At 27.7% G+C, this 27,553-nt stretch overlaps 2 protein-coding genes and 1 long non-coding RNA gene across 9 annotated transcripts in view; all 3 read right to left on the bottom strand.

Annotated features, from left to right (window-relative positions):
• Positions 1-18: 18 nt before the first annotated feature.
• LOC409915 (RNA-binding protein 26) lies at positions 19-5,428 on the bottom strand. Of its 2 annotated transcripts, XM_006560798.3 has the most exons (11): positions 5,338-5,428; positions 5,060-5,241; positions 3,952-4,070; positions 3,540-3,837; positions 3,298-3,459; positions 2,865-3,223; positions 2,544-2,792; positions 1,909-2,424; positions 1,012-1,796; positions 674-928; positions 19-482 (listed from the first exon to the last, which is right to left on the bottom strand). In XM_006560798.3, the coding sequence occupies exons 2-11, from the start codon at positions 5,116-5,118 to the stop codon at positions 402-404; spliced, it is 2,883 nt and encodes a 960-aa protein (XP_006560861.1). In that variant the 5' UTR covers positions 5,119-5,241; positions 5,338-5,428; the 3' UTR covers positions 19-401. The 2 variants fall into 2 exon arrangements, with proteins under 2 accessions (XP_006560861.1, XP_393406.4); XM_393406.7 differs by lacking the exon at positions 5,338-5,428 and having other exon boundaries at positions 5,060-5,282.
• Positions 5,429-5,905: 477 nt separating this feature from the next.
• LOC551759 (excitatory amino acid transporter 3) lies at positions 5,906-8,371 on the bottom strand. 2 transcript variants are annotated; one of them, XM_006560792.3, is made up of 9 exons: positions 8,251-8,371; positions 7,424-7,601; positions 7,304-7,346; positions 7,187-7,223; positions 6,932-7,115; positions 6,622-6,855; positions 6,352-6,543; positions 6,151-6,285; positions 5,906-6,077 (listed from the first exon to the last, which is right to left on the bottom strand). In XM_006560792.3, the coding sequence occupies exons 1-9, from the start codon at positions 8,354-8,356 to the stop codon at positions 5,945-5,947; spliced, it is 1,242 nt and encodes a 413-aa protein (XP_006560855.2). In that variant the 5' UTR covers positions 8,357-8,371; the 3' UTR covers positions 5,906-5,944. The 2 variants fall into 2 exon arrangements, with proteins under 2 accessions (XP_006560855.2, XP_006560854.2); XM_006560791.3 differs by lacking the exon at positions 8,251-8,371 and adding an exon at positions 7,706-7,981.
• Positions 8,372-8,559: 188 nt separating this feature from the next.
• Positions 8,560-27,553, bottom strand: part of LOC100578102 — a 314,713-nt gene continuing 295,719 nt past the window's right edge. Inside the window, exons 5-19 of one of the 5 annotated variants that reach the window (XR_001705212.2) lie at positions 20,718-21,614; positions 19,383-19,913; positions 17,683-18,457; positions 16,386-16,559; positions 15,264-15,434; positions 14,720-15,031; positions 13,604-13,925; positions 13,202-13,448; positions 12,913-13,096; positions 12,227-12,443; positions 11,954-12,145; positions 11,634-11,872; positions 10,741-11,279; positions 10,366-10,543; positions 8,560-9,163 (exon numbers count right to left, since the gene is read on the bottom strand). This is a non-coding gene — a long non-coding RNA (ankyrin repeat domain 50). Of the gene's footprint in view, positions 9,164-10,365; positions 10,544-10,740; positions 11,280-11,624; positions 11,873-11,953; positions 12,146-12,226; positions 12,444-12,912; positions 13,097-13,201; positions 13,449-13,603; positions 13,926-14,719; positions 15,032-15,263; positions 15,435-16,385; positions 16,560-17,682; positions 18,458-19,382; positions 19,914-20,717; positions 21,615-27,553 lie in introns of all 5 variants that reach the window. The other 4 variants (XR_001705211.2, XR_001705213.2, XR_001705214.2 and 1 more) reach the window with 4 other exon arrangements.

The raw sequence follows: 27,553 nt of genomic DNA, 5'->3' as shown, positions 1-27,553 counted from the left end.
AAGAAAAAGGACTTTGAATTCAGAATAAGATGTTTCCCATACAAAACATAGCGATTTTATTCTACAAATAATGGGATAAATTTGGTTAGTTTTTGTTGTTGTTGTTGGAAACTTGTATATCTGTTTTCTATTTCATGATACGCAATTTGATACGGTATATTTCTTTATAATACCGTTATCATGCGCATATGTATATATTTAATAATATTAACAAATAGTGTAACACTCATGATAACGTGTATGAGCTCGTAACCTGATTTTTTTGTGAAAATCATGGTATTTAATGCATCAAACGACAGTGCAGCAATGGCGCAAGTGCTGAGCATATATTGATTCGCCCAGATCATCACACAGTCATTATAGCTGGTACCAAATTTTTGTCACGAATAACGCTGACGCTGCTATCGCCGCCAGCTTCGCGATTCACCATCTTCATCTTCTTCTTCTTCATTTTCTTCAAGAAGTAATGCTTCAGCGTTACCCTGTTACAAATAAAGGTTTATATCATATAAAAAAAAAAAAACAAACAAAATATTTCATATTTTTATTATTTATTTGTATATCAGAAAAAGAATAAAAGTTTTCAATAAAAGTAAAATAAAATACAGATAATTGCATTTTTAGATTTAAATGTTTAGAAATTACATGATAAATTTAAATTTTAAGGACTCACTTCTAAGTCAATATCTTCGTCGGTAGTAGGTGGTGCTTGTTCAGAACGTGAAGAAAGTTGTACGGATGCGTTTGTATTACTACCACCACCACCACGATGGAGATGATGTCCAGAGACCCATGTTATAGATAATAATCTATCTTGAAATGTGCGTCCTTTTACTAAAGCTATTTCGGCTTCTTTTCTGGATTTAAAATTAATTACGATCGAAGGTGTTGCATCATCTACTATTTGATTGACTATTTCTCCAAATTGCTAAAATATAAAAAATATAAATTTTAATATACATGATATATATAATATATAAAAATATGTATGTATAAAAGAATTAATCTTACTTGAAAATGCGCTAAAACTTCAGCCTTTTCTTCGGTTTCGTAACCAGAGACTAGAAGACTTGTCGGTCTATGATCTACCGAAACGTGGGCAAAACTCCCTCTACCACGACCCCTATATGATAATGCATGACTACCTCGTATAACTCTACTGGATCTTGTACCTCTACCAATAGCTGAACCTGCATTTAAACCTAATGCGGCAGCTTGTGCTCGTAATTCATTTAATCTTTTTTGCAATTCCCCAGCATCTTGTCCTTCTTGTTGCGCAGTCATTAAATCTAATTCTGCATCTAAAATCTCTTTTTGAGTTTGTTCTCTAGATTTGATTTGTGTCTTATTTCCGCCAATTTGACCGTTTGCAGCTAAATCTTTACGTAAATTGTCAATAGATTGTTGCATTGTTTTGATCGTTGCCATAATTGCATCTTTTTGTTCTGGATTCTTTTCAGCTTTGTCAATTAGAGCTCGAATTTCTATCAAATGCTTATCTAATAATTCTTGTTTCCTTTTACGTAAATCAGCAGTTAATTTTAATGCTTCTTTACGTTTCTCTTCTTGTTTCTTTTTTAATGTTTCCTTAGCAGCTAGTATCTCCTGTGTCTTTTTTATTGCAAGAACTTTGTCTTCTCGCGTAGGAACAGTAGTAGTTTTTGGTGATGTTGGAACCAATGTTTGTGAAACTTGTTCTTCGGTTGAACGACGAGTGGGAATATATTCATTTTCTTCGGTCTTTGCTGGCACAGTGACAGCAGCACCTAATCGTTCTTTAACAGAAGGTCGACATCCTAAATAAAATGAATAATATATTAAATACTGAAGTTTTTATAAAATAATTGAGAAATTGATAAGTTAAGATTTATGAAAAAATAATATAAAGAATATGTATTGATAACTTACCGGGTGGTACATTTTCAATGGCACCACCAGATGCATTGTTGTTAATATTGTTATGCCAAAAAACTTTGATAAATCTATTATTCAACACAGCCTCTGTACTTCTGTATGCAGCCTTTGCTTCAGCTGGTAACTGGAAGGTAACCAACGCTCCCTCAGGATCTCCACCGAAATTAACTTGGATATTTACAATTTTACCAAATTTTGAAAAATGATTATTTAACTGGGTTATGTTGTTCAGACTACGTGGAACTTTTTTTAATTCCAGAGAACAATTAGCTGGATTATGTACCACTCGTTGTTTTGGTCCAAGACGGTTAAAATCAAATGTTTGTTTACGTTTTAATGGATTCGTTTGAGTATGTGTTATTTCGGACGAGTTTGTATGTGGAATTACTGGCACACTAATTAATTCCCGTTGACCTCTTCCATAAATTGCAGGTCCAGGTTGGGGATGTCTACCCCATGGCATTCGGGGTTCCATACTTGGTGCGTCTGGATTGTATTCCGCAAAAGCATCTATTGAAATTTATATTAAAATAATTATATCTATATATAATACATATATAATTATATATATATTAAAAATTTATACATAGAAAATATACAAAATTTATAATTTTATATAAATAATATACCCATATTAGAATGATGTTGATTTCTTAAGTGTGGAGGAGGTAAACTGGCAAGAGGAAGATGTTGTGGTGGAGCATTTCCATTAGGTCCTGGAGGTGGTTCTGGAACTGCTGTTACAGGTACTGTTCCTGGTGCTTGAGCACTATGTGGCCCAAAAGTGAGAACACGACTTAGAGCTACATCTTCTAATACAACTGGATCTGTACCATGATCATAAGGGCAGAGATCACCTCTCATACAATATCCTTTTTCTATAAATATTAATTATACTTTATTATTATATTTTTTATATTTTTCTATGAAACAATTTGAAAAATACAAACCATCAAAATCTCTACATCTTCTCTTAGTTTGAAAACCTGGTTGGCTATTCGGAACACTAGAGGCAACAGCAACGACGCTTTGAATTGATTGACTAGTAGTAGACAACCTCATGTCTACATCTCCATGATTACTATCCTGAGTTGGAGTACCACCACCAGGGCTCCCATCAATTCTTTCTGTTCTATCTACTTCCATTCTTTCAGAGCGATCTATCTTTTTTCGTTCTAATGATCTTGAACGAGATCTAGATCGAAGTGGTGTTGGAGATCTGTTTCTAAATCGTGCTCTATGGTCACGATTATCAGGACCATCTCGTATTCTTGGACGTATTGGCGATGTACTACGACTTCTGCTTCGTCTAAAAAAAATTAATGTTGTAGAAAAAACTATAAATTAAATTGTTTTATTATTTGAAATAAAATTTATATAAACCTTCTATCATGCCGTCGCGTATTTGGTGGCGACTCATTTCTCCATGGTCGACTTCTATCACGTTCTCGATCGCGACGAATATGTTCTCTGCTCCTTGATCTACGTCTATCTCTTTCCCATGAACGTGAACGAGATCTTGTTCGTGATCTCATTCGACCACTTCTAAAATATTTAGATTATGTTTTAAAAAATTATATAAATATTTTATCATTTTATTAATATATAATTTGAATGAAACTCACCGACTCCTAGAACGTTTTTCTTTTTCTTTATCAACTTTTTCAGAATCTGATTTTCTAGTTTCACGTTTGCCTATTGCCATAGGTGCAGATCCATTCATTTGTAATGGAGCAGGAGGATTTGTATTCATAGAAGTAATTGGAATTGTACTTTCAGTTACTTTTTCTGTGTTTAATGCAGGCGGTGGTGGATTTATACCTGGTGGTGTCCCACCACCATCTGGATCACTTTTTGGAGGTGGAAGAACATATTCTTGAGTTTCTAACGTTTTAAATAACAATTCCACAAAATTTTTTGTTTCTATAAGAAATATATCATAAAATAAAATTAAGTTTCTATAAGAAATATATCATAACATAAAATAAATTAAATAATTTTTTAATGTCATTTAAATCTAATGATATTTTGAAATACCTTGCTGTAAAAATACATCAAGTTGTTCAACCATTCCACCTCGTAATTCTTCCAATGTTTTATCCTTCTTAACAAGAGCATATACATATTTTGCTAATGCTGCAGGATCTGCATCACAACTGAAAAATTATATTGATATTAATATTTGAAACAATAATTATAAGACATTCATATGATATATAATAAATACATAAATTATATATTAATTATATAATAAAGTTTTTAAATAATAATCATGTTTATGTAATACATAATTATTAGATATAATAATATGATAAATTATATAGTAAATATATATTTTATTATTTGTAATATTCTATAAAATTATATTATATTTATAAGTTGTAAAATGTAAAACAAAAGGTTAAACTTTACTAAATCAATAAATTACAAATGAATAAATGAAGTTAGTTACATATTATCAATTAATTTATATCAATAAAAAAATTATTTCTTACGATATAAAAAATATATTCAAAAAGTATATATATATATTATTTGATACTTTTGATCTTTTTACTTAACATTTCTACTTAATTAAAGCATTCTTTATTTTATTAAGTATTAGGTATTTTAGTGATTATTAAAGTTTATTTAATGAAAATTATTAATGAAAGAAATAGATATTTCAAATATTGAATCCTTTTTAAGGATAAACAATGTTTTAATTAAGCATTATTATCAACAAATCATTTTAGAATAAGTCATTGCTTAAGTTGTTTATGTAGGATGATTAGTAAATTAAAAACATATTTTTATCCTGATACTTAAAAGAAATATACATAAAATTCATATTGCGAGTTAAAACGCAATAGAATTGAATATTCTACGTTCAATTATTCGAAATACATTCGCTTTAAAATAGATATGAAATATATTAGAAATTAGACACATTATTATTTGAATACTTATTATTAAAAGCATAATAAATTCAGTGAAGGAACAGTGTCAAACATGATCTATCGATGATCATTGAAGGGCAGGCAGGGTAATACATGTAAATATAATTCTGCATAGGGTGTAAAGCATAGCACATGTACGGCCATTTACAACATCAAATGCATACACATACACTTAAAACCGTACTCGGACAAGCTGGCCTACTTACAGTGGCTCCAAGACGGCAGTGAGCCACGCCTTGAATTGATCTGGATTCTCTATTATCATTTTCAGTGAATATGTGATGAAAAACACATGGAACTTTCCAAAGACACACGTTAATTATACAATTTCTGGGCGGGAATAAGTACTCTCCTAAGTAAAGACAGTCGCCATTCTGAAATCTCTCTCCTATACATGCAGTATTCACATAGATAGCCTTTTCACTTCTAGAAAATGTCACAAGAGACGCTGCAGCAGCGCGTCAAAGAAGTTAGGTTTACTCACCAGAAAGTAACATAGAATATGTTGTATACAGATATGTTTGTTGTTATGTCGAAACATTCTTAGTAGATTTTTAATGTATTTTAGAATACTTAAAGTATTTATATGATAGTTAACAGAAAAATTTAATATAATTTAAATTTTCGAAATTTAGAAATTATATTTATATATTTATTAAAAAAAGATTTATTAATAAAAGACAATTGTAAAATGTTTATATTTCAAAATCATTTAAAATAATCATAATTGGTTACTAAAAAAATATATATTATTGCACATAGAATTTGAATTTTTTTTAATGAAAATTTGTACCTACATATATTAAATTTTTAATGTATTTAATTCTAAATTTATTTTAATAATTTACTGTTGTAAAAAAAATTTATATATTTAAAATTTAAATTTAAAATATAAAAATATTTTTATTAATAAGTTATTATTTTCTTTTATAATGGTTAATTTTTATATTATGAATTTATAATAATTTTTTTTATTATATAAGTTTTTATGTTTTAGTTAGTTATTATGATTTATTATTATTCTTATATTTTAAATATTTAAATATTTCTTGACTTATTAAAAATCGAGCTTATTATTATATCATAACATGTTATGTGGAAGTATCTAATTCTATTTCTTCTTCTTGAATGGAAGTTTGCATTGTATTTTTTTTGTAATAATGAGTTATTATACCAGCACCTAATGCATCCGCCACAATATTTAAGGTAGTTCTAAAACGATCTCTAAAAATTAAATTTATATTAATTTTTATGAATAAATATTTAAAATTATACAAATGCATCACAAGATGCTTACACAAACCAATCAATCGCAATAATTAATGAAACATCTTCTACTGGGACTCCCACGGAATTTAATACCATTATTAACATTACATAACCACCGCTTGGTAAGCCAGCAGCACCAATACATGATAGAGTACATGTTATGCTGCAAAATTTTTTAATATTACTATGTTATTAATTACAATACAAATTAATTTATAGAAATACAAACCAGATTATAACAATTTTAAATAATGAAAATTGAAATCCATGCAATTGGATTATGAAAATTGCACCAATACTTTCATATAGTGCTATACCATCCATGTTTATAGTTGCACCAATTGGTACAATAAATCTAGATATTTTAGAAGGTATTCCAATATGTTTTAAGCATGATATTGTTATTGGAACTGTAGCTGTACTAAAGTATAGTTGTTAAATGTTTATAATTTTATTAATAAATAATAAAAATAAAAATATATTTATTTTAATTGATTACCTCGATGATGTACCAAATGCTGTGACAAAAGCTGGTCCAAGTTTAACTATAATTTTGTATGGAGATTGACGAGTACATATAAAATATAATAAAGGAAGTAATATTAAGCCTTGTATGAGTAAACCACTGAAAACGGTTAAAATATAAATTCCAAGTTGTTTTATTACATTATTAAAATCTTCCACTTCAAGAATTTTTGCAGAAATAAGAAATAATGCACTTATTGGTACAAGCCTATTACAAAATAAATGTTTGCATATAATAAAAACTTATTTCTTTTGTTTAAATATTTAAGACTATATAATTTTACATTATTGTCCAATTCATAATTTTCATCATTGCATCTGATAAAGACTGAAAGAAATTTATTAAAGGTTCTCCTTTAACACCTATATCTCCAATTGCAAGTCCTAAGATTAAACTAAAGGCTACTAATCCTAAAACATTTGTTCCTGCTATATTAATATGATTTATTTCCCATTCATCGATTGGTACTAAAAAATAAAAATTAAGTTTTAATTTAAGTTCTATAAATTTAATTTTTCTTTATTATTATGTTACATACCTGATTCATTTTTTGATTTTTCCAATACAGTTTGATACTAAAAATATTTTATTTTTTTTTTATTGTTTAAATTAAAATAATTATATGTGAAAAATAAAAAACATAAAATGTTATTACCTGAAATAAGCATGCACTCACTATATTTTCTGGTATGAAATTTCTGTAATATAAATAAAAAAATAAATTTAATAGATAAAAGCATAAAATAGGATTTGGCTAATATTATGAGTAAAATACCGAAATAAATCTAAAATTGTATCCATTGTTATAAATGATCTGGTTGCATTTTGTGATATGATATTTTTATTTTTAAGTAAATCACCAGGTCTTATTGTTTGAACAAGTGTAATACTTAATATAATTCCAAGTAGTGTCGTTGTAATATAGTAATATAGTGCCATTGTTCCTATATGACCTATATATATATATAAAAAATTTTTACTGTGTAAAAAGAAATTTTTATTTGCTAAATAGAAAAATAATTTAATTTAAAATCAATTTGTATTTAAGTTGATTAACCTGATTTTTTTAAGTTGCAAGTAGCACTCACTATACTAGATGTTATAAGAGGTAATATTAAGCAATTTACTAATCTCATGAATAGTTCTCCAGGAAATTTTAGATACATTATATCTCGTTTGGACCATGGTTGAAGAGTAAAACTTTTAAGAACAAATCCTAATAAAATTCCAGCACATACACCAATAATTGTTCTTAATATTAATTTTTGCTTTAATATTTTTTTAAAAGTATTCATTTTATATTAATTTATCAATTTTTGTCTTATATCTTTATTATTTCACTATATTTTAATATTTTAATATATTAAAATCATTAAACTTATTTTTTTTTTGCATAAATATTAATAAATACAAAATTTTAAATATTTTTTATATATAAAAGATAAGATTTCTTATCTGACAATATGATAAAATAAAATTCCTCTTTTTTTCTTCCTTATAAAGTTTTCAGATACAAATTATTTTTTATAATATCTATAATTTTATCTAATATATTATGAATTGAATATGAATGAAATATTTTTTAAAAATAGAAGATATTACCTTGAGAAAGATATCTTTTGACAATGAATGTATTTATGACTCTTTTATATGATATGAAGATAGATGGAATATCATGATACAATGTATAAGATAAATTTAGTTTCATCTATAACTATAACTTGTTTTAGAAAAAATTATTTTAATGAATTTATTATCGAATTATTTAAAGGTGTTTTAAAGGATTCTTATGTAAATAAATTATGGATCTGATGTAAATAAATAAATAACATTGATATTTTGCTTTTTATTTATTTTGCATCTATTACAATATAATAAATATGATCGTGCACAATACATGAAAGATGTGTATTTACACACGTTTTTATTAATTTTCAGGCCATAATTTTACGTATTTGTAATTGATAATTTGCATTATCATGCTATATTTTTTTTTTTAATCGTTTAATATAATTTATACATATCTTTACAATGCTGCATCATTCACATCACATTATGAATTTCATTTGCATCCAGTCTTCTGAAGAAAAAAATTTTATAATATATCATCTTTTTTCATTAAAATCATAATTACTTAAATTTTAAAGGTTTCAATAATTAATTCATTTTTTTTTCGTTTATATGAAGTATTAGTGAGATCAATAAAGAATTTTATTAACGTTACATTTATACAAAGTCACGTTTCGTAAAGTTTACATATCTAGATCTACATATTTTTCTATACTGTTTAATATTTGGTTTTTTTTATATTACGCAATTTTTGTTTTTATATTATTTTCCTTTTGACTGCAATTCTTATTATTTTTTTAATCTATTTTTTCATGTGAGGTAATTTGATTTTGCTCAAATAAAAAGAAAAAAATTTATTTATTGACTTCCGCTTTTTGGTGATTACAATTCGCCAGCCGCAATAACGAATTCCAGTATCCCGCTGAGATGTTTCTGAGAATACAACCTATATTACAAAAAATTAAGATTTTAATTAATTTTTTGTTTTTAGTTTCGAACATTTTATCATTATATAAACAATAAACTTAACACAACACACTTAAACATATTGATTAGTAAGATGGTTATTCTGAAAAGATTAAAACATTAAATCTTCTTAAAAATTCATGTTTTTCGTTTGCTAAATTTCTAATTTTATCGTAAAATCTAAAATTATATAAGAGTTATTTCTGATCATGCAAAATATTTATACGTTATAATTTAGTAGAAAAGGAATATAAAAAATCTACTGATACCACTTCCAAAATTGAACACTGTAATTACAGTGTATAAGGATTAGCTACTTCTATTTCCTTATATATAGGATATTAATGTATTTATGAAACATTTTTAGAAACATTTTTCAAAATTCAAGAAGTCAAAACAAATTTTGATATATAAAAATATTGATTAAAACTTATTTATTAAACAATTTAATTTAATTTGCATTAGATAAAGCGAAACGGGGAAAAAGACAGATAAATCTCAATTATATTACTATCTTTTTCCATCTTCATTTTATTTATAATTTAATAAATAAATTTCAATTGACATTTTTATATATCAATTGTTATGTTTGTTTTGGCCTGCAAAATATCATGTATCACAAATATATTAACATCCCATATATGAATATATATATATATATTATATATGATGTATATATTATATATTATATATATATATATATATACACCATATATGTATATATTATATGTATATATATGTATGTATATATTATATATATATATACATATATATACATATGCACATATACATAATATAGTATTAATATATATATAATATATATATATATATACATATATTATTCAAATATTGTTTTAAAAAAAAGTAATTTAAAAATTTATCACTCAATAATCTTTAAATTAAAATTGAATTAAATGAAACTTGAAGGGATGAAAAAATTTAACTTCTAATACTAAAGTGAGTGATTGAATGGAATTTATAATTATGTATATTTGTGAAGCATAATAAAATTATGCAGTGCATTTCAAAGAAAAATATAATAAATACATTACTATAAATATTTATACAATATTATATGAATTGAAGATTTTTTTAAATATTTATTCCTTCTTTACAATTATGTAAAATATTTGTTTTCCTAGACTTTTATTGTGACCTTCAAAAGTGAAATTATATTAATACCTGTCCCTACAAAGGTGTTTCCTTTCGTGCCTCAGCCTTCCACTGAAATCCATTAACTCGCGTTGTGATAGGTTTGTTTCTATTAGTTGCATTTTCAATTCCATTCCTAACACCTGCTACTAATCTCATGGCTGGATTGGAAACCAAACCATTACGCTTTGGTTTTGCATTACTTGCACTATAATAAAAAATTATTTATTTTAAAAAGATGTTTTATTTAATCTTTTATAATTATTTTTTTCAGAATATTTTAGAAATTTTTTGCAATTAAATACATTCATAATTAATATTTAAAGCAATAGTATATGTATATAATGTATATAAAGAAACTTTTATAAATATTTGAATAAATAGTTTTATTAAAATAAATCTTACCTAGCAGGTGTATGATCTGAAGCATGTTTTACGCTTCTGCCAACACCAGCACCACTATTACCCAATATTATTCTCATATGAGTATCTCTAGTGAAATGAGTGTCGGCTGAATTTCTTTTTTCATCAAGTCCATTTTTTTTATCTTTTGTTACACTTAAACCTAACATTTCGTTCGTTAATTCAAATGGTTTGCTAATTTCATTTTTATCGATGATCTCGGTTTTTATATTAATCGGTTCGTAAATAGCCGATGTATGATTATATCCTCCGATCTGCACTTTATATGGTATATTTTGATTTCCAGTTAACAATGATACTCCAAGTTGATTCTGTATCACATTCGCTGCGGTCTGAGCACTAGGTGGACTTGTGTTTGTTGGCGAATAAGGTATCAGGCTGTCACTTAACGGCGAATGAGGTGGTGAAGCGTAGATAGGACTTTGCGGTTCACTTTTCAGAGGTGATAAAAGTTTGCTGAGTGGACGACTCTTGGCTCCCCTCGAGCATTGTTGCAGTTGTTGCGTGAAAGATAATGGTGTCTAAAATTATAGCAGTCAGATGATGCGGGGTTCCCATAAAAATCAAATTCGTAGCGTGTATAGATCGAGTTGGTCTTTAACTTTTTAAATAAAAATCAATCGAATGTTTTAAATATAAAATAAGATTGTTTAAGGTAATAGTTAAACAAAATCTTCGTACGAAGAGTGATCTAGTTAAAAAAAAAAAAAAACGATCTGTACACGAGTGCATAAAAACGGAATGAACAAAACATGCAGTCAGAAAGAGATGATGAGAATCGATTGGAAGTGGTATCGGAGAATTTGAATTGACTCCTTAAATTACACAAGAGAGTTAATAAAAAAAGCAACAACGTTGTTACCTACTTTTATTACCTGATTCACCATCGAGTTCTGGTTAAATTTCCCCTGATCGCTTTTTGTGCTACCAGTTAGGTTGCTACTAGATTTGCTGTTGCTGGAATTATTTCCCAGAGACACGCAACTTCTTCTTTTTGTCGAATCCGGCGATTCTGCCGGACTGTATTGAGTTGAAAGAGGATTCAAAATTGCGGACGATGGTTTTGTTTCTGCTGTCGAATTTGATGTTACTGAAGTAGCACTACTACTTCCACCTGCATTATAATAAACAATATATTACAATAATGTAATTTCAGATTAAAAAATGAATTAAAAATTATAATAAATAAATAAACCTCCATTGATGCCAGGCCTTAGACTTCGTTGATTAGCCGAATATTCCTCGAGCAGTCTTACTACTGTATCGTGGCCGCTTTTGGCAGCTACTTTGATAGCATTTCGACCACAATGATCAGAATGGCTGGGATCAGCACCGTGATTTAAGAGTGCTCGTACACAGTGTTCATGACCCTCTTGTGCGGCGATACCTAATTAATATTGATTTTTAATAATTATTTTATACTAGTTTCATTATTATTTTACAGATGAAATTTGATTATTATTATTACCTAAAGCTGTTGCTCCTTGATTACAAGTATGATCAGGAGTTGCTCCATGTTCAAGGAGCAATCTGACAATGGCTGCATGACCTTGCCAGGCTGCAGAATGTAAAGGAGTTCTATTCTCATTGTCACAAGCATTTACACTAGCACCACCTTCTGTTAATAACAAAGCTACCATTTCGACATGTCCCTGCCAAGCACTTACATGCAGAGGAGTTCGTCCCTGTAATATTATATTAAATTTATAATTATAATTTCATATTCTAATAAAATATTCATATTTTAATTTTTATATTCTAAATAAAACTTTTGTTATGATTCTATATAAATTAAAATATGATATGATTGAATGTTGGAATACTTCTGATTAGTTCATTTCTAGAAGTAATATTAAATTGCATAAAAATTTGTAAATTTTTTTCAACTTAATTTTTTCAAATAAACAATAGAAATAAAATGTTAAAAATTTTTGAATTAACAATACTATATGTTAATGTAATATTGTGCACAAAATTATATGAAAGAAAATAAAAAAATATCAAAAACAATACAAAAATCAACTTATAAAAATAAAAATTTTCAATGGTATATTTTTAGAAAATAAGTCTATTTTGAAAAAGATTGTAAATTTTTCTACGATTTTTATAAGATTTAAATTATTATAAAAATTATTATAAAAATTTTTCATTTACTTCTGAATCCCTGCTTTCTACATCTGCTCGAGCATGCTCCAACAAAAATCGTGCCATTGCCAATCTGTTCTCTAGAGCAAGAATATAAAGAGTGCTTCTCCCATCAGCATCTTTTGCATTCACATCTGCATTATGAGCTAATAGTACCCTGACAGTATCGTAATGACCTTCCAAAGCTGCAAGTCTATAATAGTTTTTGATTATTGAAGATATAATGTTAGAAAATATATATAATGTTAGAAAATAAAATTTATACAAAATACATATTAGAATATCATTATTAAATTACCTGAGAGCAGTTTTTCCATCATGAGCATGTTGATCGATTGGCGCTCCATGCTGTTCTAACAATCTTTCAACTAATGCAGCATGTCCTTCTTGTGCAGCCAACATTAGTGCACCTTTTCCATCATTGTCAGTTTCATCAATTTTGGCTCCTGCTTCTAGTAGTGCTTCGCAAACATCAATGTGACCTTCAAATGCTGCATAATGTAAGGGTGTCCAACCTGAATTGTCTCTATGTTGTTCGTCTAAGCCTAAAATATCAAAAATTTTAATCACTTTGTTTGTAATCTAATAATGAAATTAATTGGAAAAGGAAAAAAAAAAAAAAAGAAGATAAAAAGAAAAGAAGAAGAAAGAAGATAAAAAGAACAAGAAAGAAAAGGATAGAAAATCTGGAAAAGAATACCTCGATCTAATAATTGTTTTACTACATCTGTGCCACCTTGAGCAGCAGCCACACTCAAAACTGTTCTGCCCTCATTATCGATGCTATCAACATAACATCCCCAGAATAAAAGAAGAGCAACCACTGATCCATGGCCCATGCTAGCAGCTGCCCACAAAGGTGTGCGACCCGTAGCATCGCAATGATCTACATCTGCCTCGTATTCCAACAATAATTCACAAACGTCTCTATGTCCTTCGAATGCAGCCACTAATAATGGTGTCATACCATCCTTATCTTGATGATCGACTGCAGCTCCTCTTTCCAATAGAATCGTAACTACCTGTGACAGAAGATTATATTCGTTTAATAAAGACAATTATAAGAGATTTTGCAAGTAAATAATTTTTCGTATTTCAATGAAATTAAAAACTTTTACATATTTCTTAAATGATTTAATCATTTTACTTATATATATATATATATATATATATATATATATATATATATATAACAATATTTATTCTTATATTATATTATACTTATATTTTATTTTAATCTTTCACGGTATTCAATCAAACAATGTTTATATTAAGATGATTAAGGATTTATAATGTCTGTTACAATTTGCATAAAATCAATTAATTTATTAATCCTAGAAAGGGAAGAACTCTTCGAGCTCATTTAAGAAACTTTCTCATTTAGAAAGTTTAAAATAAAGAAAAAAGATTATTTTTTTTATTTCAAAAATTTCTAAAAAATATTTATTGTCATTTTTTTAATTTCAGCATTAGCATGCAATTACATATATTTCTTTTTATTTTCTTTTTTCTCTATACAAGTATAGACTTTTTTGAGTCTGTCTTTCTTATTTATAGATTTAATTATTTCTCGTATATTTTCAATTTTCTTATGTGTTTTAGATGTATATAGATCATGATATGTGATAATAAAAAGTAGTATGACACGATAATGGAATGATATTAAATAAATTTAAGTTTCATCGTTAGAACTATGTATGACAAAAAATAATATTTGTACAGCAATAAATCTTGCAAATATCTCATCCTCACTTGTCCCATTATGCGTTTTTCTCGCGCGATAAATATTCACGAATACGAGGGGAACATAACTAACTTTTGCATAGCCATGATTGGAAGGGACACAGAGGGCAGCGACGCTGAGTGCAGTCCTTCCATCATTATCGGCATGATCGATCTCCGCGCCGAAGTCTAGAAGATGTTCGACGATCTCGCTGTGACCCATGTAAGCAGCGGCAATTAAGGCGGTTCTACCCTCGTCATCCGTTCTGTTCACGTCGGCGCCATGCTGTAGAAGCGCTTTAACGATGTCCTCGTGGCCACCCCAAGCGGCTGCTCTGAGCGCGGTTCGTTGATCCCAATCGGCGCAATCCACCATTGCTCCGTGCTCCAACAGCATTTCGACTACCTATATTTTTATTTTACTATTTATATTCCTTTCACTTCTTATTACATTTCAATATTTGCAATCCCCTCCAATTAAATATTCATATGTATATAATACAATATTTTAACGATTTTATTTTAACAATAGAAAGAAAGATGATGATCCTCGAGGATAGATGATAATGTAATGTTTTTTCTTACTGTTATCTTTCATTGATTATTTAATGATTATTTATTTATCTTTTAATGATTACCTGAGTATGTCCACCCCAGGCAGCAGCCCTGAGAGCTGTCCATCCATCGCAGTCAGCATGATCCGCACAAGCCCCAGCAGCCAACAAAACTCGCACCACATCCGCATAACCATGCCTGGCAGCAAGATTTAAAGGTGTTTGACCGTGACGATCAGTAGCTTCCAATTTTGCCTACGAAATTAGAATTAAAAATTCTAAAATATATGTGTGATATAAAGAAATTCAATTTATATGAATATCTACTTCATATAGAATAGCTGTCAAAACTTTTTAAATAAATTATATGTTTCGGTTTAAATTATATTTAAAAAAAATTCTTTTTATTAAAAATTTAACATTGTATTTTCTAAACTATACTATATATAAGCACTTATTTTAAAAAATTCCTTTTGAATAATGTATTGCAGCTGCAAACTTTTAACAGATATTATATTTACGATAATAGGAAAGAGATAATGTTTTGATTAATATTTTATAATGCATTAAATTTAATTTCATTTATAAATAGTGTTAAAACTTTGAAAGATCGATTCTAAAAATCAGAACAAATAAAAATATTGATATATAGAAATTTATTAGTTGAGATATATTTATTTAGTTAAACAATTCAAATTTCCATTTGATGAATCGAAATAGAAGATATCTTAATTTTATTTTCATCTTGTTTTATCGAATAAAAACTTAAATTACTAAATAAATTATTTTCAACTAACATTTTTATACACTAATTTTGTTTTAATCTCTCTAATACGTTCTATATTTTTATAAAATATATCTTGTATATATTTAAATCTTTTATGAATTGAACTTCTTTTCATCATTGTTTTATCCCTTTCATTGGGAATTATAAGAATTTGTATTGATTCAATGCAAATATGATAGAAACTGATTCATATTGCTGCATATATATTAATAAATAACTTTGCAAAATTTATGTTATAAAACAGCCTTTATATTATGTTTTAAAAATGGCGAAAATTTATTTTTTTCAAATTTTGGGATTTTTTACATATTTATATATAGAAATATGTATGGTGAACGTTGATCGATGCTTTTAAAAATGTTTCCAATGATAAGTTGGTACGAATGATGATGTTGCGCTTTAAAAATGGGGATTCTTACCTGTGGACACGTCGCTAGAGCCAGCTCCAGCAGAGATGCATTACCATCTGCAGCAAGCGTGTGCAGTACTGTTCGTCCGCAAGAATCAGCTTGATTGATGTCTCCGCTTTCGCCGAGTAGTTCCGTTAATGGTTCGCTGGGAGATTCATCCATAGGGCTTACATCTTGCGAGACCTGTGACAAAGATCATTTTATCTCTTATATAAATTCCATTTCTATAAAGGAATTGCATTTGAAAAAAGAAAAAAAATTCACTTTGAAGAATCATAATTTAATTCTCTTTAATAATTTCATATTTCTTTCAAATATGGTACAAATAATCTAGATCTTTTTTTCTATTTCCTAATTTTTTATTATTCTAGATTTTGAAAAAATTTGAAATAAAAATTGGATAATTAATTGACTAAAATCGATTAAAAAAGACATTTATAAAGTATGTATTGAAATATAAATTTAATTTTAACGATCAACTCGGAATTATCTTTATTTCATTGAAAAAGATAAACATAAACAAAGACAATGAACGAAACAGAAAGAGATTTTTTATTTTAATTCAAAAATTAAAATAAATATATGAGTTTTATTATAGATGTTAAGAGGAATCCTCAGAATGATGAATATTGAACAGAGTTGCTAGCATATGGAACAAAATGGTCGATAGTAGAGAATAGAGAAGTAGAAAAGCAATGTGACATTCATATGCTTCCATATAGCAGAGAATGCTTTCATATGGCAGAGTTATCAAATATCTAAACAAAATAGCTACCAGTGACATCACAAAGTAGCAACGTGAAGAAACTGTAAAGAAACAATTTCCCTTATATCTATCACGTAATGCATCTCTGTACTAATATGACGTCATTGTCATGCAGAAATTCGCCAAAGGAGAATTCATTTTTAACAATAAAGAAAACAATGTACTGTCCTCCTTTAGTTACTCTATTTTTAACGTAGAATTTGATGTCAAACACTAGACACGTAGAGTCCCTTCCGGCAACATTGCTGGCAATTCTGTTGGTAAGAGATTCGTTACAGTGACGAATCTTCACAGTTGAATTTACCAGATATATGCCATAAATTATTTTATATAGTTATCCAACTTTTATTGTAATTATTAGAACCTTTAATTTAATATATAAAGATGATCGTTAAGTGAAATGTTTTAAACTTTTTCAATAGAAATAAAAACTTGTTCCAGAGAAATTTAACAATTTTTCTTTTTTTGGATGATCTACAGGTTATCTATGTAATGGATTATTCCTGAAAATGCAAACTACTAAAGATTATTATTAATTACTTGACTAGAAGAGACAGCATCTTTATTGGCATCGTCTTCGACAATTTTCTCGGATGGTTTGGCTCCGGCATCGATCAACAACTTCAACAATTTCACTTCTTGCCTGGGCCAGAGAATGCATTCAGAACTATCCAGGTAACAGTCTTCTATAGGCGCTCCACTGCCTACCATCCAAACCACTTGAAGCGTGTGCACATCCAGGTTACAATTTGTAGTAGCTATACTTGTTATGGCTCGTTGCAGATGTTGTCCTAACACGCAGATCTCGTCGGCGTTTAATTCCGGACCACGAAGAGTATAATAAGCGGCCAGCATTGCGTGACCCTCGATAGCGGAACATAAATATTTCTGCGTGCAATGTTTTACGTCCAGCAACCATTCTGCGAAACTATGATGGAATAGCATCAACGCCCCTGCACGGGAGACAGAGATGACTCTGCGTAAAAGGTGCAAACGCCGGTTGAAGTCTTCTATGGTGATACTCGTGCATGCCGTTTTTACGCATTTGTAGAGTATCTCTTGTGTGATTGGTAGTTTCGCGGCCAGTATCACGTTTAGCAAAGGTTGAACTTTGGCAAATTGCTTTCTACTGAAGAGTCTTTGACACAGCCATAGGTAGAGACCATTCAGGGTGCCTGGTATCTCGCGAACTTCGCGTAACACGATAAAGTTCTCGGCCACGCCGTCGAGAACTTTCTCTAGGTACAGGAAACAGCCGTTGCTCTTGATGTGCAGCTGGTTTAGCATCTCGGCTGTGTCGCGCGAGATGTGCTGCCTGGGTGAATGAAAATTCAGTCGTTTTTATCGCTATTATTAATTATTTTATAAAAAAAAATATATCTTATTTTTTTTTTTTTGATCGAAAAGATGTCTTCAAAGATATCAATGATATTGAAATAGGTTATTAAGAATTGTTATTATTTTGAATATTTTTTTTTTTACAACTGGCTTTATTTTTCAAATTATACTCAAAAATATTTTTCACAAAAATGATATAACGATTATCTCACTTTATTTTTGATTATAAGTTAATAAAAAATTTATGTATCAAATTTATTTTAATCTCTAGAACAAATTTTTCAACAATGTCTCATGAGTATATTAATATAAAATTTTTGTATTATTTGAAAATTAAATATATGTATAAAGAGAAATAGAATGATTTTTAACAACATATTTCAATACTGGATAATATGTTTTTAATGTCTCTCCACTGCTAGATTATGTAAAAATTAAAATCAGTGAAGCCATACATTTTTTAAAGTACATCTTCTTTTTCTGTAAATATCAATTATACAGGATGATCTGAAGCAAACATTTTAATACAAATCCAACAGTTTACCTTTACTTGATAATTGAAAATGAATTACTTCCAGACAATAAATTTTTATCAGAATATAAAGGCTCTGTTGCAATGTAAGTAAAAAATATATGATTTTATTTAAAAAAAATAATCTTGATATACTTTCTATGCCTACAAAATAATCAATTAATATTAAATTGTGCATTCTCCTTGAAATCAAGCAAGTTTGATTAATATTATTAACACTTATTAACAAAAGTGAACAAATAATATTATTTTAAATGCTTCCTCATCCTATATAAACGATAAAAGATTAAATTTATTAATCAGAAAAAAAAGTCAACGTTTTCATATAAACACTATGAAAAGTATAATGTATCTAATATTAAGAACACACCTGAGCGCATCTTCTTGATCCAACCGAGCGAGAATATATTGCTGAATGTCTCTGACCACTAAGGACTTCCTTAAATCATCCAAAGGGATTTTCCGGAAGCCGCTGAACATCCTCGAGATCGGTTTGCTCTGACGCCGAGCGGTACAAACCAACAATAACCATTGGGGGAACAGGTGATGATGATTAGCCAACAATTCAGCAATCGTTCTACTAACGTTATCATTTTCCCTTCTTGAATCTCTGGTACCAGTTTGTGGGAGATCCAAAGTTTGACCCTCGTCTATGGAATCAACTAACAGAAACAGACAATTTTTTGGTGGTTCCAACTCGAGAAGAGGAAACAGTAGTGCCTTCTTTAAAGCGTCGTCGGGATCTCTGTCAAGAATATCTGGTTGCAAGGCGGCCTGTATTTCTGGATCGGTTCTAAGCTTTTCCGCGTACGCTTCTGCCACCATTTCCCTCGATGTTAATGGTACTGTTGTGGCATTGGTGGTCGTTGTGCTTCCTGGTATTGGAGAGCTCGAAGACACCCTAAGGAATATTTGAAGAAAATTAACTTTGCGTGCGTGAAATATATGTATGAATATTATTATTTAATTTTTACGATTATATTAGTAAACTTAAGTAGCTATTAAAGAGTCCAATGTAATAATATTCAGCAATTGCATGTAATATTACAGTATAGGATATATTATATAAATACTTGTAATAAAGTAGGTTCAGTACTGTTACTTATACAAACAAAGGATAATCATAGATAATATTCAGAATAATACAAGTAATAAAGAATGAAGTAGGATTAACAAAACATAATAAAATAAAATTCAACGAATGAGGAAACTTGAGCCAAGAGGTAAAAACTGGTTTTGAAAAATAATGCTGTTCAATATTGTTTGTATCGTCCAAATAGCCATGGAGAGCCATGCACAATAAATAATGCAGAAAGTTCAGTAGAAGTTAAAATTTCAACCTCTCCATAAGTTATTTTATTTTCAAAATTGCTTATAAAATGGCATACAGTACTGCTCCAAAGTCTCATACTCTCGTTTCATTAATTTCACCAGCGGAAACTAAAGTAATTGCGAAAAATTTTCCGAAAGCAAAATGTATTGCTACGTTAGGTTTCTGTTAAAGTTAAACTCTGCATCGTGTTACATGATATGTCTCTGCCTACAAATAATATTACATTTTTCACACATGGAAAGAAAATCGAGTTATTTTTAATTAAAGGAAGTAATGTATTTGTCCACAGCTTTACTTTCAGCACTCTTTAGCAAAACAAATTGTCATTTAAAGGAAAACTAAAGAGATTAGATCTAAAGAGATTAACTTTACCTATGAATTCCATCTGAACCGGGTTGCAAAAGCTGAGCAACTAAGGATCTGACGAATTGTGCTGGCGACAAGGATGCCTCGCTCCTAGCTTGGCAAAAATGCCTGGCCAATAATCTCCTGTTCAAAGATCTCTGATGTCTGGCATTGGCACCGGCCGATGGCCAAGCTAATTCGGCACTGAACGCAGTTTTCCCGCTTCCTGGACCACCGACGACCAGGACACCGCAGGTTTTCGAGGCTGGCCTTTGCTCCAAACAATGGGACAATTTGGTGAACGCCCATTCGCGGCAAAAGAATCGTTTCTTCTCTATCACTGGTGCGGCCATCTTTCCAAACGATTGTTCCTTCCTTATTTAATAAGAGTTAAACCAAACGATCCTAATCGTAATTACACTTCGTTGCTCAGAACTCTTGGTTATCGCGCGTTAATAGATTTTTTCCTTTCAGATTTACGTTCATATCAAACACAATTCCGAAGTGGTTTGTGCGTCTGAATGGGAAATGTATCAGAGGCCGTGTGTTCGTGAAGAGCTCTGCTGTTTGAATTTTCTAAACTAATTGGATGATCGATCGATCTGTTCGTAGGTATGTAAAAACGCGGTTTCTTCAAAATCGTTTCTCCAAAGTGGAATCGAGAGTTTTGATTGTTTCGTTGGTTGACAATATCAATTGTTTATATTTTAATTGCAATTTTGTACAAGTTGCAAAGGATAGTTGATGATTTAGTTAAAGAATGAATGCGGTGTGCGACTACGGTTCATCTTGTTGTGCTTCTCTGAGGAAAGATTCGTCGGAGCCCCAGGGGGCTCTGAGGCTTCCTCGGCCTCCATTCAGCCTTCTCATCGCCTCGTCGCGGACGAGCACCGCGCTTCGTATCGCTGCATAGCTATTCTATGCCTGCAACAGAGAAAATTATATATTACATATATTTATGCTGCATAAATTTTTTAATATCGTTTCATATTTCGCGTTGCACTTTACAGTATTTTGGTATAGTGCTTTTTAAGCATGTGTTATAAATATTTGATAGAATGGTAAATCACTCGGATGAAACGAGGTTAATCCACGATAAATAAAATATGAAGTTTAAATAATACTTAGGTTGAAATAATATCTTCATGTTTTAAATTTATTTACAACTTTATTAATAAATCGTTTTATAAATTCTATTTAATATCGTTTATGTAAAGTTGATAAATTCAGACAACTTGTCGAAAAGCTATTTCTTTAATTCAGGATAAGAAAAAAAATTGATTCGTGTTAAAATTCGAGAAAATTTTGGAAATTCTATTTTATTAAGTTTCTTAGAACGTTTCTCTTCTCAACACGAAATATGATCCTTTCGAAGCTATAATCGATTTAAAAATTCCAATATTTTTATCTTATATAAGAATTCGTAACTAGTTTCCAATTGCTTTATAATAATAATAATATTGGCATAAATCAATATTCTCAATACAGTAATAATTCTTATTTTATTACTTTCAATCTAATTTACATGTTTAGTAAATAATTGAACTCAATTTTAGTAATAAATATCTTGAATTCTCGCAAAAAGTTACAAAATTTTTATTATGCAATGGTTGTTGCACGAACATTCTCATTGTCAAACTGAAAATTAATTACCGCGAGTTAAGTTTGCTAGAAAGCAATATATCCACGACGAGATTACCAATAACTTATAAAATGCAAATTGCGCCTAATCAATGGAATTATTCTTAGAAACATAGAAAGAAGCATTGTTAATTTCAACATTTTATTCCTTCAAAGTATTGTTACTTTCAATCTTTGTTCTGGAAAAGCATTTTAAATAATTTTTAATGAATAGATAACTCCAATATAGATATTTTAATAAATGTTATATTCCAAAGTCTTGATATTCTTTGATTAAATCAATTTAGTAAATCGATGCATCATCAATCTATATGTCATCAAATGAACAATCATGTACCACATGAAAAATTATGGCAAGTGAAAAATATTTCAAAGAAAGATTCACGTGACTTAATCTTGTATTTTTGATTTTTTTACATCGATAAATAGCCAATCGAGGATATCTCATGACGATGAACCTTTATTATTCGAGATGTATCATCAGATAGCGTATTACGGGGATCGAATTTATTTTATGTCGTAGTTTCTGATGTAAGATAAAATACCAGTCCGTTTATATTCTTCTTCAGTAGCTTGTAACGTTAGCTGTCTATACTATTACATTCTTATTTTATTGGTTCTTGGATGTAGGACAAAGCATTGATCCAGCAATAAAGCAAGGTTGTAAACTAAACTCTCAAAGATCACGCTTAATTATATATTGTAAAATGACAAGTACGATTAATACTGGTCGTTGGTTATATGACAGTGGTCTATATATGAATTTTTTACATCAACAATTCAACGAAATTATACATTTTTCTTATAGATATCATGTATGACGAAAAACAAACTAATTTCAAATTCAAACAATGCAATCGATAAATATAAGAATTGCATTACAAATATGATTCAGATATTTGGATTCGAAATTATTAGAATATTTATTTAACAATTTAATTTAAAAATATGAGATCAATATTTAATTTCATTTAAAATTTCCACGTTCTATATATGAATTAATGAAAAATAAAATTTTAAAGAGATAAAAATATTCAGAATTTCTAAAATATAATAAAATGTGTGATAACTTTCGATATTACATCACGTATTTCAATTTCATGCTAGAAACTGATGATACCTCGGAGATATGATCGTAAGTGAAGGAATTAATATTGTGGAATTATAATGTGTTGAATGGACGACAATTTTGTTATCATACGATATAATTAGAACGTGGTGTCTGTTGATGTAATCGTATGTTAGATTTATATATATTGCATATATTCTGTTTTAGAATTTCGTATATTAATCTTTTCTCTGTTATCATTTAAGAAAAAAATTGCTGTTCACAGTCCAAGTCTGACATTTATTACCTAATCATAAATATGTACAATTTTTCAAAAAGAAAGTTTTAAAATAATGAAAAATAATATGTTTAAATTGTAAGACTAATATATACGTATAATTATAATATATACAGGATATTCCAAAGAAGACTTCTAAAATAATTTCAAGCAACATTTTCCTTTGCAAAAACATTACGGTTATGTTAACGAATTAGTAAGAAAAAACGTTGCCCAATCACGCGTAGTTTAGTCGAACAGCGACACAGCTACGTATCGCCGACCGAACATAAACAAGTCCAAATAACATATCTCAAAGAAAGAATATTGAATACTATATTTATTTATTTGTTCATTGTTTTTGATATAATTCCATGTAATGGAATTTTTTATCGATAAAAAAATATTTATTATATTCGACGCATTCTGTGATTAACCAATGTTTTTTATTAATAATTTGTTTTTTTAATAATTTGTTAACAAAGCTGTAATGAAAATTTTTATGAAAGAAAATAGTGTTTGAAATCATTTCAAGAATTTCTCATTTACAGATATTCCAATATTTTTGAGATCTCTATAAATCCCTTTCTAATGAAAATAGATGTGCATTTGTCTTAAGGAAAATCTAAGCACAATATATATTATATGCAACATATATGATAAAAGAGTTAAATAAATGAAATATTATTGAATGATTATGACTGACAATATTTTATTTACAATTGAAAGACTTATAAATTATGATTATTATTTGGAATATTTTGAATTCATTGTTCATTTCTTTTGTATTCATTACTTACATCCATTATTTACAAAATTAAATCAAATAGTAGAATTAGTTGGATTATTTTTCTAAAAATCTGAAAAAGAAAAGAAATTGAAAAATCTAGAAATAAAAATTGTCACATAAAAGTAGATTTTTGTTTTTAAATATATCGCATTAAATAAAAATTAATCTAACTAAATATTTCTTTGTATATAATCTTAATTAAAGTTTGTAATTAACAGATGTTTAAGTCTTTATATTTTTGTTAATTCCATTGTATTGTTATCTGTAATATTATTATTGATTATTCCTCATTCATTTTATGATCTGGTTATGTATTGGGTCAACGTTCAATCTTCTTTAAAATCCTAACTATTCATAATTCACATCACGTTATCGAGCATGACCTATGCTCTGACCTGTGTCGCGTAACAAGTCTTAAATGAAACACTTCTTCATTTATTCTTTTTTTAGTTTTCATTTTCTTCAATCAATGTTACATTGTGGAATATAATACATTGTAAATGTTGCAAATATTTCAGAATTAATTTGTTCAATATGTATAGTAATATCTACATAATAATAAATTTTATTAATGAAAATTTTATTGTAGAAAATTACAGATTTTTATAAATAATTTCTATTTATTTAAAAAAATTAATAATAATAATCGAGTTAGTGTTCAAATTCAAATCATAATTAACAAATGTTCTAGAAAAAAAGTGGCCACAAAATAGTGTCCTTTAATAAAAAAAATATTCCGTAGATCTGTAGAATTTTGTTATGTAATAAGAGTAGATCCATAGTAATCCTACGTTTACTTATTCTTGTAATTTTAACCGTAAAATATGTATTAATGCATATAACTTGTTCGAAAGTCTGAAAATCTTTTTTTTTTTTTTTTGTTTTTCAAATGAAGTTTCTTGTTTTGTACTACTATTGTCAGTAATTAAAGGGAATTTGGTTATTTCTCTCGACACTTGTTTGCATTGAAATTATACCATTTCGTGCTAACCCTCTTCTGTCTAGGCCGAAAGAGTCTTGCATCTTAATAGATGCCAGTATTTGAATACTTTATTTTCTAGTTTTTCTTTTCTCTCTTTGGTCAAAGTTGGTCAAAGTTTAAATCTTATTAAAATTCATTTGATTAGATTTAATTGAATTGGAAATTTTTGTCAGGAATTTTTAGAAGTTTTAAATATTGCTACGCACTAAAAAATTTAATGATGTTAAAAAACAATTATTAAAGCAACAATTAATCGAACAATTATTCGATATGATATATGATCATTGTAGAGAGCATTAATATATTCATAGAATATCTTGAAATGTACACAAAAGTAATATGTAAAAATGGTGGATGAAGCTTATTTATTAAGTTAGACAAAACGAAACAGAAATAGATATGACGAAGTATAAAGTATAAAACTATCTTTTTCTTGTCTCGCTTCATTTAACGTAAATTTAAATTGCTTCTAATTTAATAAATAAATCATGATTTTCAATTTTGTATTTAAATTTTTATGTTTATTTTTATGTTATATTTAGTTATGAAATTCACTTTTTAAAAATGCGTGTATACGAATATTCTCTATACACTGAATATGAATGAAATTTTAAATATTTAAAAGTGCAATTAGAAGTTTATAAATCTTCTTCACTATTACATTGTTTTAGAAATTAACAGATAAGAATATGAAAAATTATATAAAAAATATATATAATTATATGAAGAAATTCATTATTAAGATTTCTTTACATCATATTTTTATTGCTATTCATTTTCTTTATATTCAAATATAAATAACATATGATGTTTATATCGTATTGTAAATTGTAATTAATATATAATGATGCTAGACACAATTATTTCCCTATAAATGTTTTATTTAATTTGAAAATATTTGCAAAAGTAATAAAGAAAAACTAAAAAAAAATTGAAATTTTAAAAATATAAAAATGTTTAAATTAAATTAAAACTGTTAATTTAAATCAAGATCAAATTTAAATCAATATTATGCAATTTCAAAAATATATGTAATATATAAATATATATGTTATATTTTTTATATTTAGATTTTTATCACTCTTTGTGTAATAATAATGTGTAAAATGAAAGAAAAAAACAGATTTTGTTTTATTAATTTAAATATTAAGTTTGAATTTTAACTTTATTTTTGTAAAATTCAATCTTTATGAACTTGCTAAAATATACATCTCATATAATAAAAATTTATCTAATTTCAATTATTGATTTAATTAATAGAAATTCATATTCATATATCATTTCATAAAATTGAAATAAAAATGTAATAAAATAATAATAAATTTTTTAAAATGCATAATAATATTGCTATGTACTATTATAGTCAAATATTATAAATTTAAAAACAATTTTCTTAATATAATAGTTATTTAATATTTACGAATTAATTTTTTATTTATTTTGTATCAATTTCTAATTATATTATTATATTTTAATTATATTTTTTATTATATCTTTATATTTATATTTTAAAGATATATTCACATAAGTGAAATAACATTTAACAATAATAATAAAAATTCAACTAGAATTCAGATAATTAAACACTATATAAAGTATCATATATAACTATATAAATGTTTAATATATGATCATATTTTAATTACATATATATGAATTAAAAAATTATATATAAAAAATCTTAAATATACAATTTTATATATATTTCTTATATTTTAATAATCAGAATGCTTAAAAAAAGTATTGTTATAAATATTGGTTATGAAAATGTTAAAAAATATTAACTACTTATTACATAAATTAAAGAGTTATAGATTAAAAGTTTTGAATGTACAATTTTATACAAACTTTCTTTATTTTAATAATCAGAATTTCTTACAATTGTTTAAAAAAAGTATATTAATTATTTATAAAAGATAAATTTTTCTACAATGATTCCAATATATTATTACACAATTCTTTATTACACGCGAAGATTACGGGAAACAAAGTGACAAACAATCCTATTTCCACTCACAACAGTTTATCGAATGAGGAGAGAGATCCAGTCACGTCTAATGAAAAGCCTGATTCCGGTATTATTCGTTGCACGGTGAACGATCTGAAATTCGTATTAAACGACCGT

This window comes from Apis mellifera, linkage group LG12 (genome assembly GCF_003254395.2).
Source record: "Apis mellifera strain DH4 linkage group LG12, Amel_HAv3.1, whole genome shotgun sequence".
NCBI lineage: Eukaryota > Metazoa > Arthropoda > Insecta > Hymenoptera > Apidae > Apis > Apis mellifera.
This window is presented reverse-complemented; position numbering and strand designations above follow the sequence as displayed.

Coding starts and splice junctions, on each gene's coding strand:
- LOC409915 (XM_006560798.3), bottom strand. CDS start 5,118: ATGATAATAGAGAATCCAGATCAATTCAAGGCGTGGCTCACTGCCGTC. Junction 4,071..5,059: donor ACTGCCGTCTTGGAGCCACT/GTAAGTAGGCCA, acceptor ATAATTTTTCAG/TTGTGATGCAGATCCTGCAG. Junction 2,425..2,543: donor TCAACATCATTCTAATATGG/GTATATTATTTA, acceptor AAATTTCAATAG/ATGCTTTTGCGGAATACAAT.
- LOC551759 (XM_006560791.3), bottom strand. CDS start 7,943: ATGAATACTTTTAAAAAAATATTAAAGCAAAAATTAATATTAAGAACA. Junction 6,856..6,931: donor ATTATGAATTGGACAATAAT/GTAAAATTATAT, acceptor ATTTTGTAATAG/GCTTGTACCAATAAGTGCAT. Junction 6,078..6,150: donor ATTGCGATTGATTGGTTTGT/GTAAGCATCTTG, acceptor TTTAATTTTTAG/AGATCGTTTTAGAACTACCT.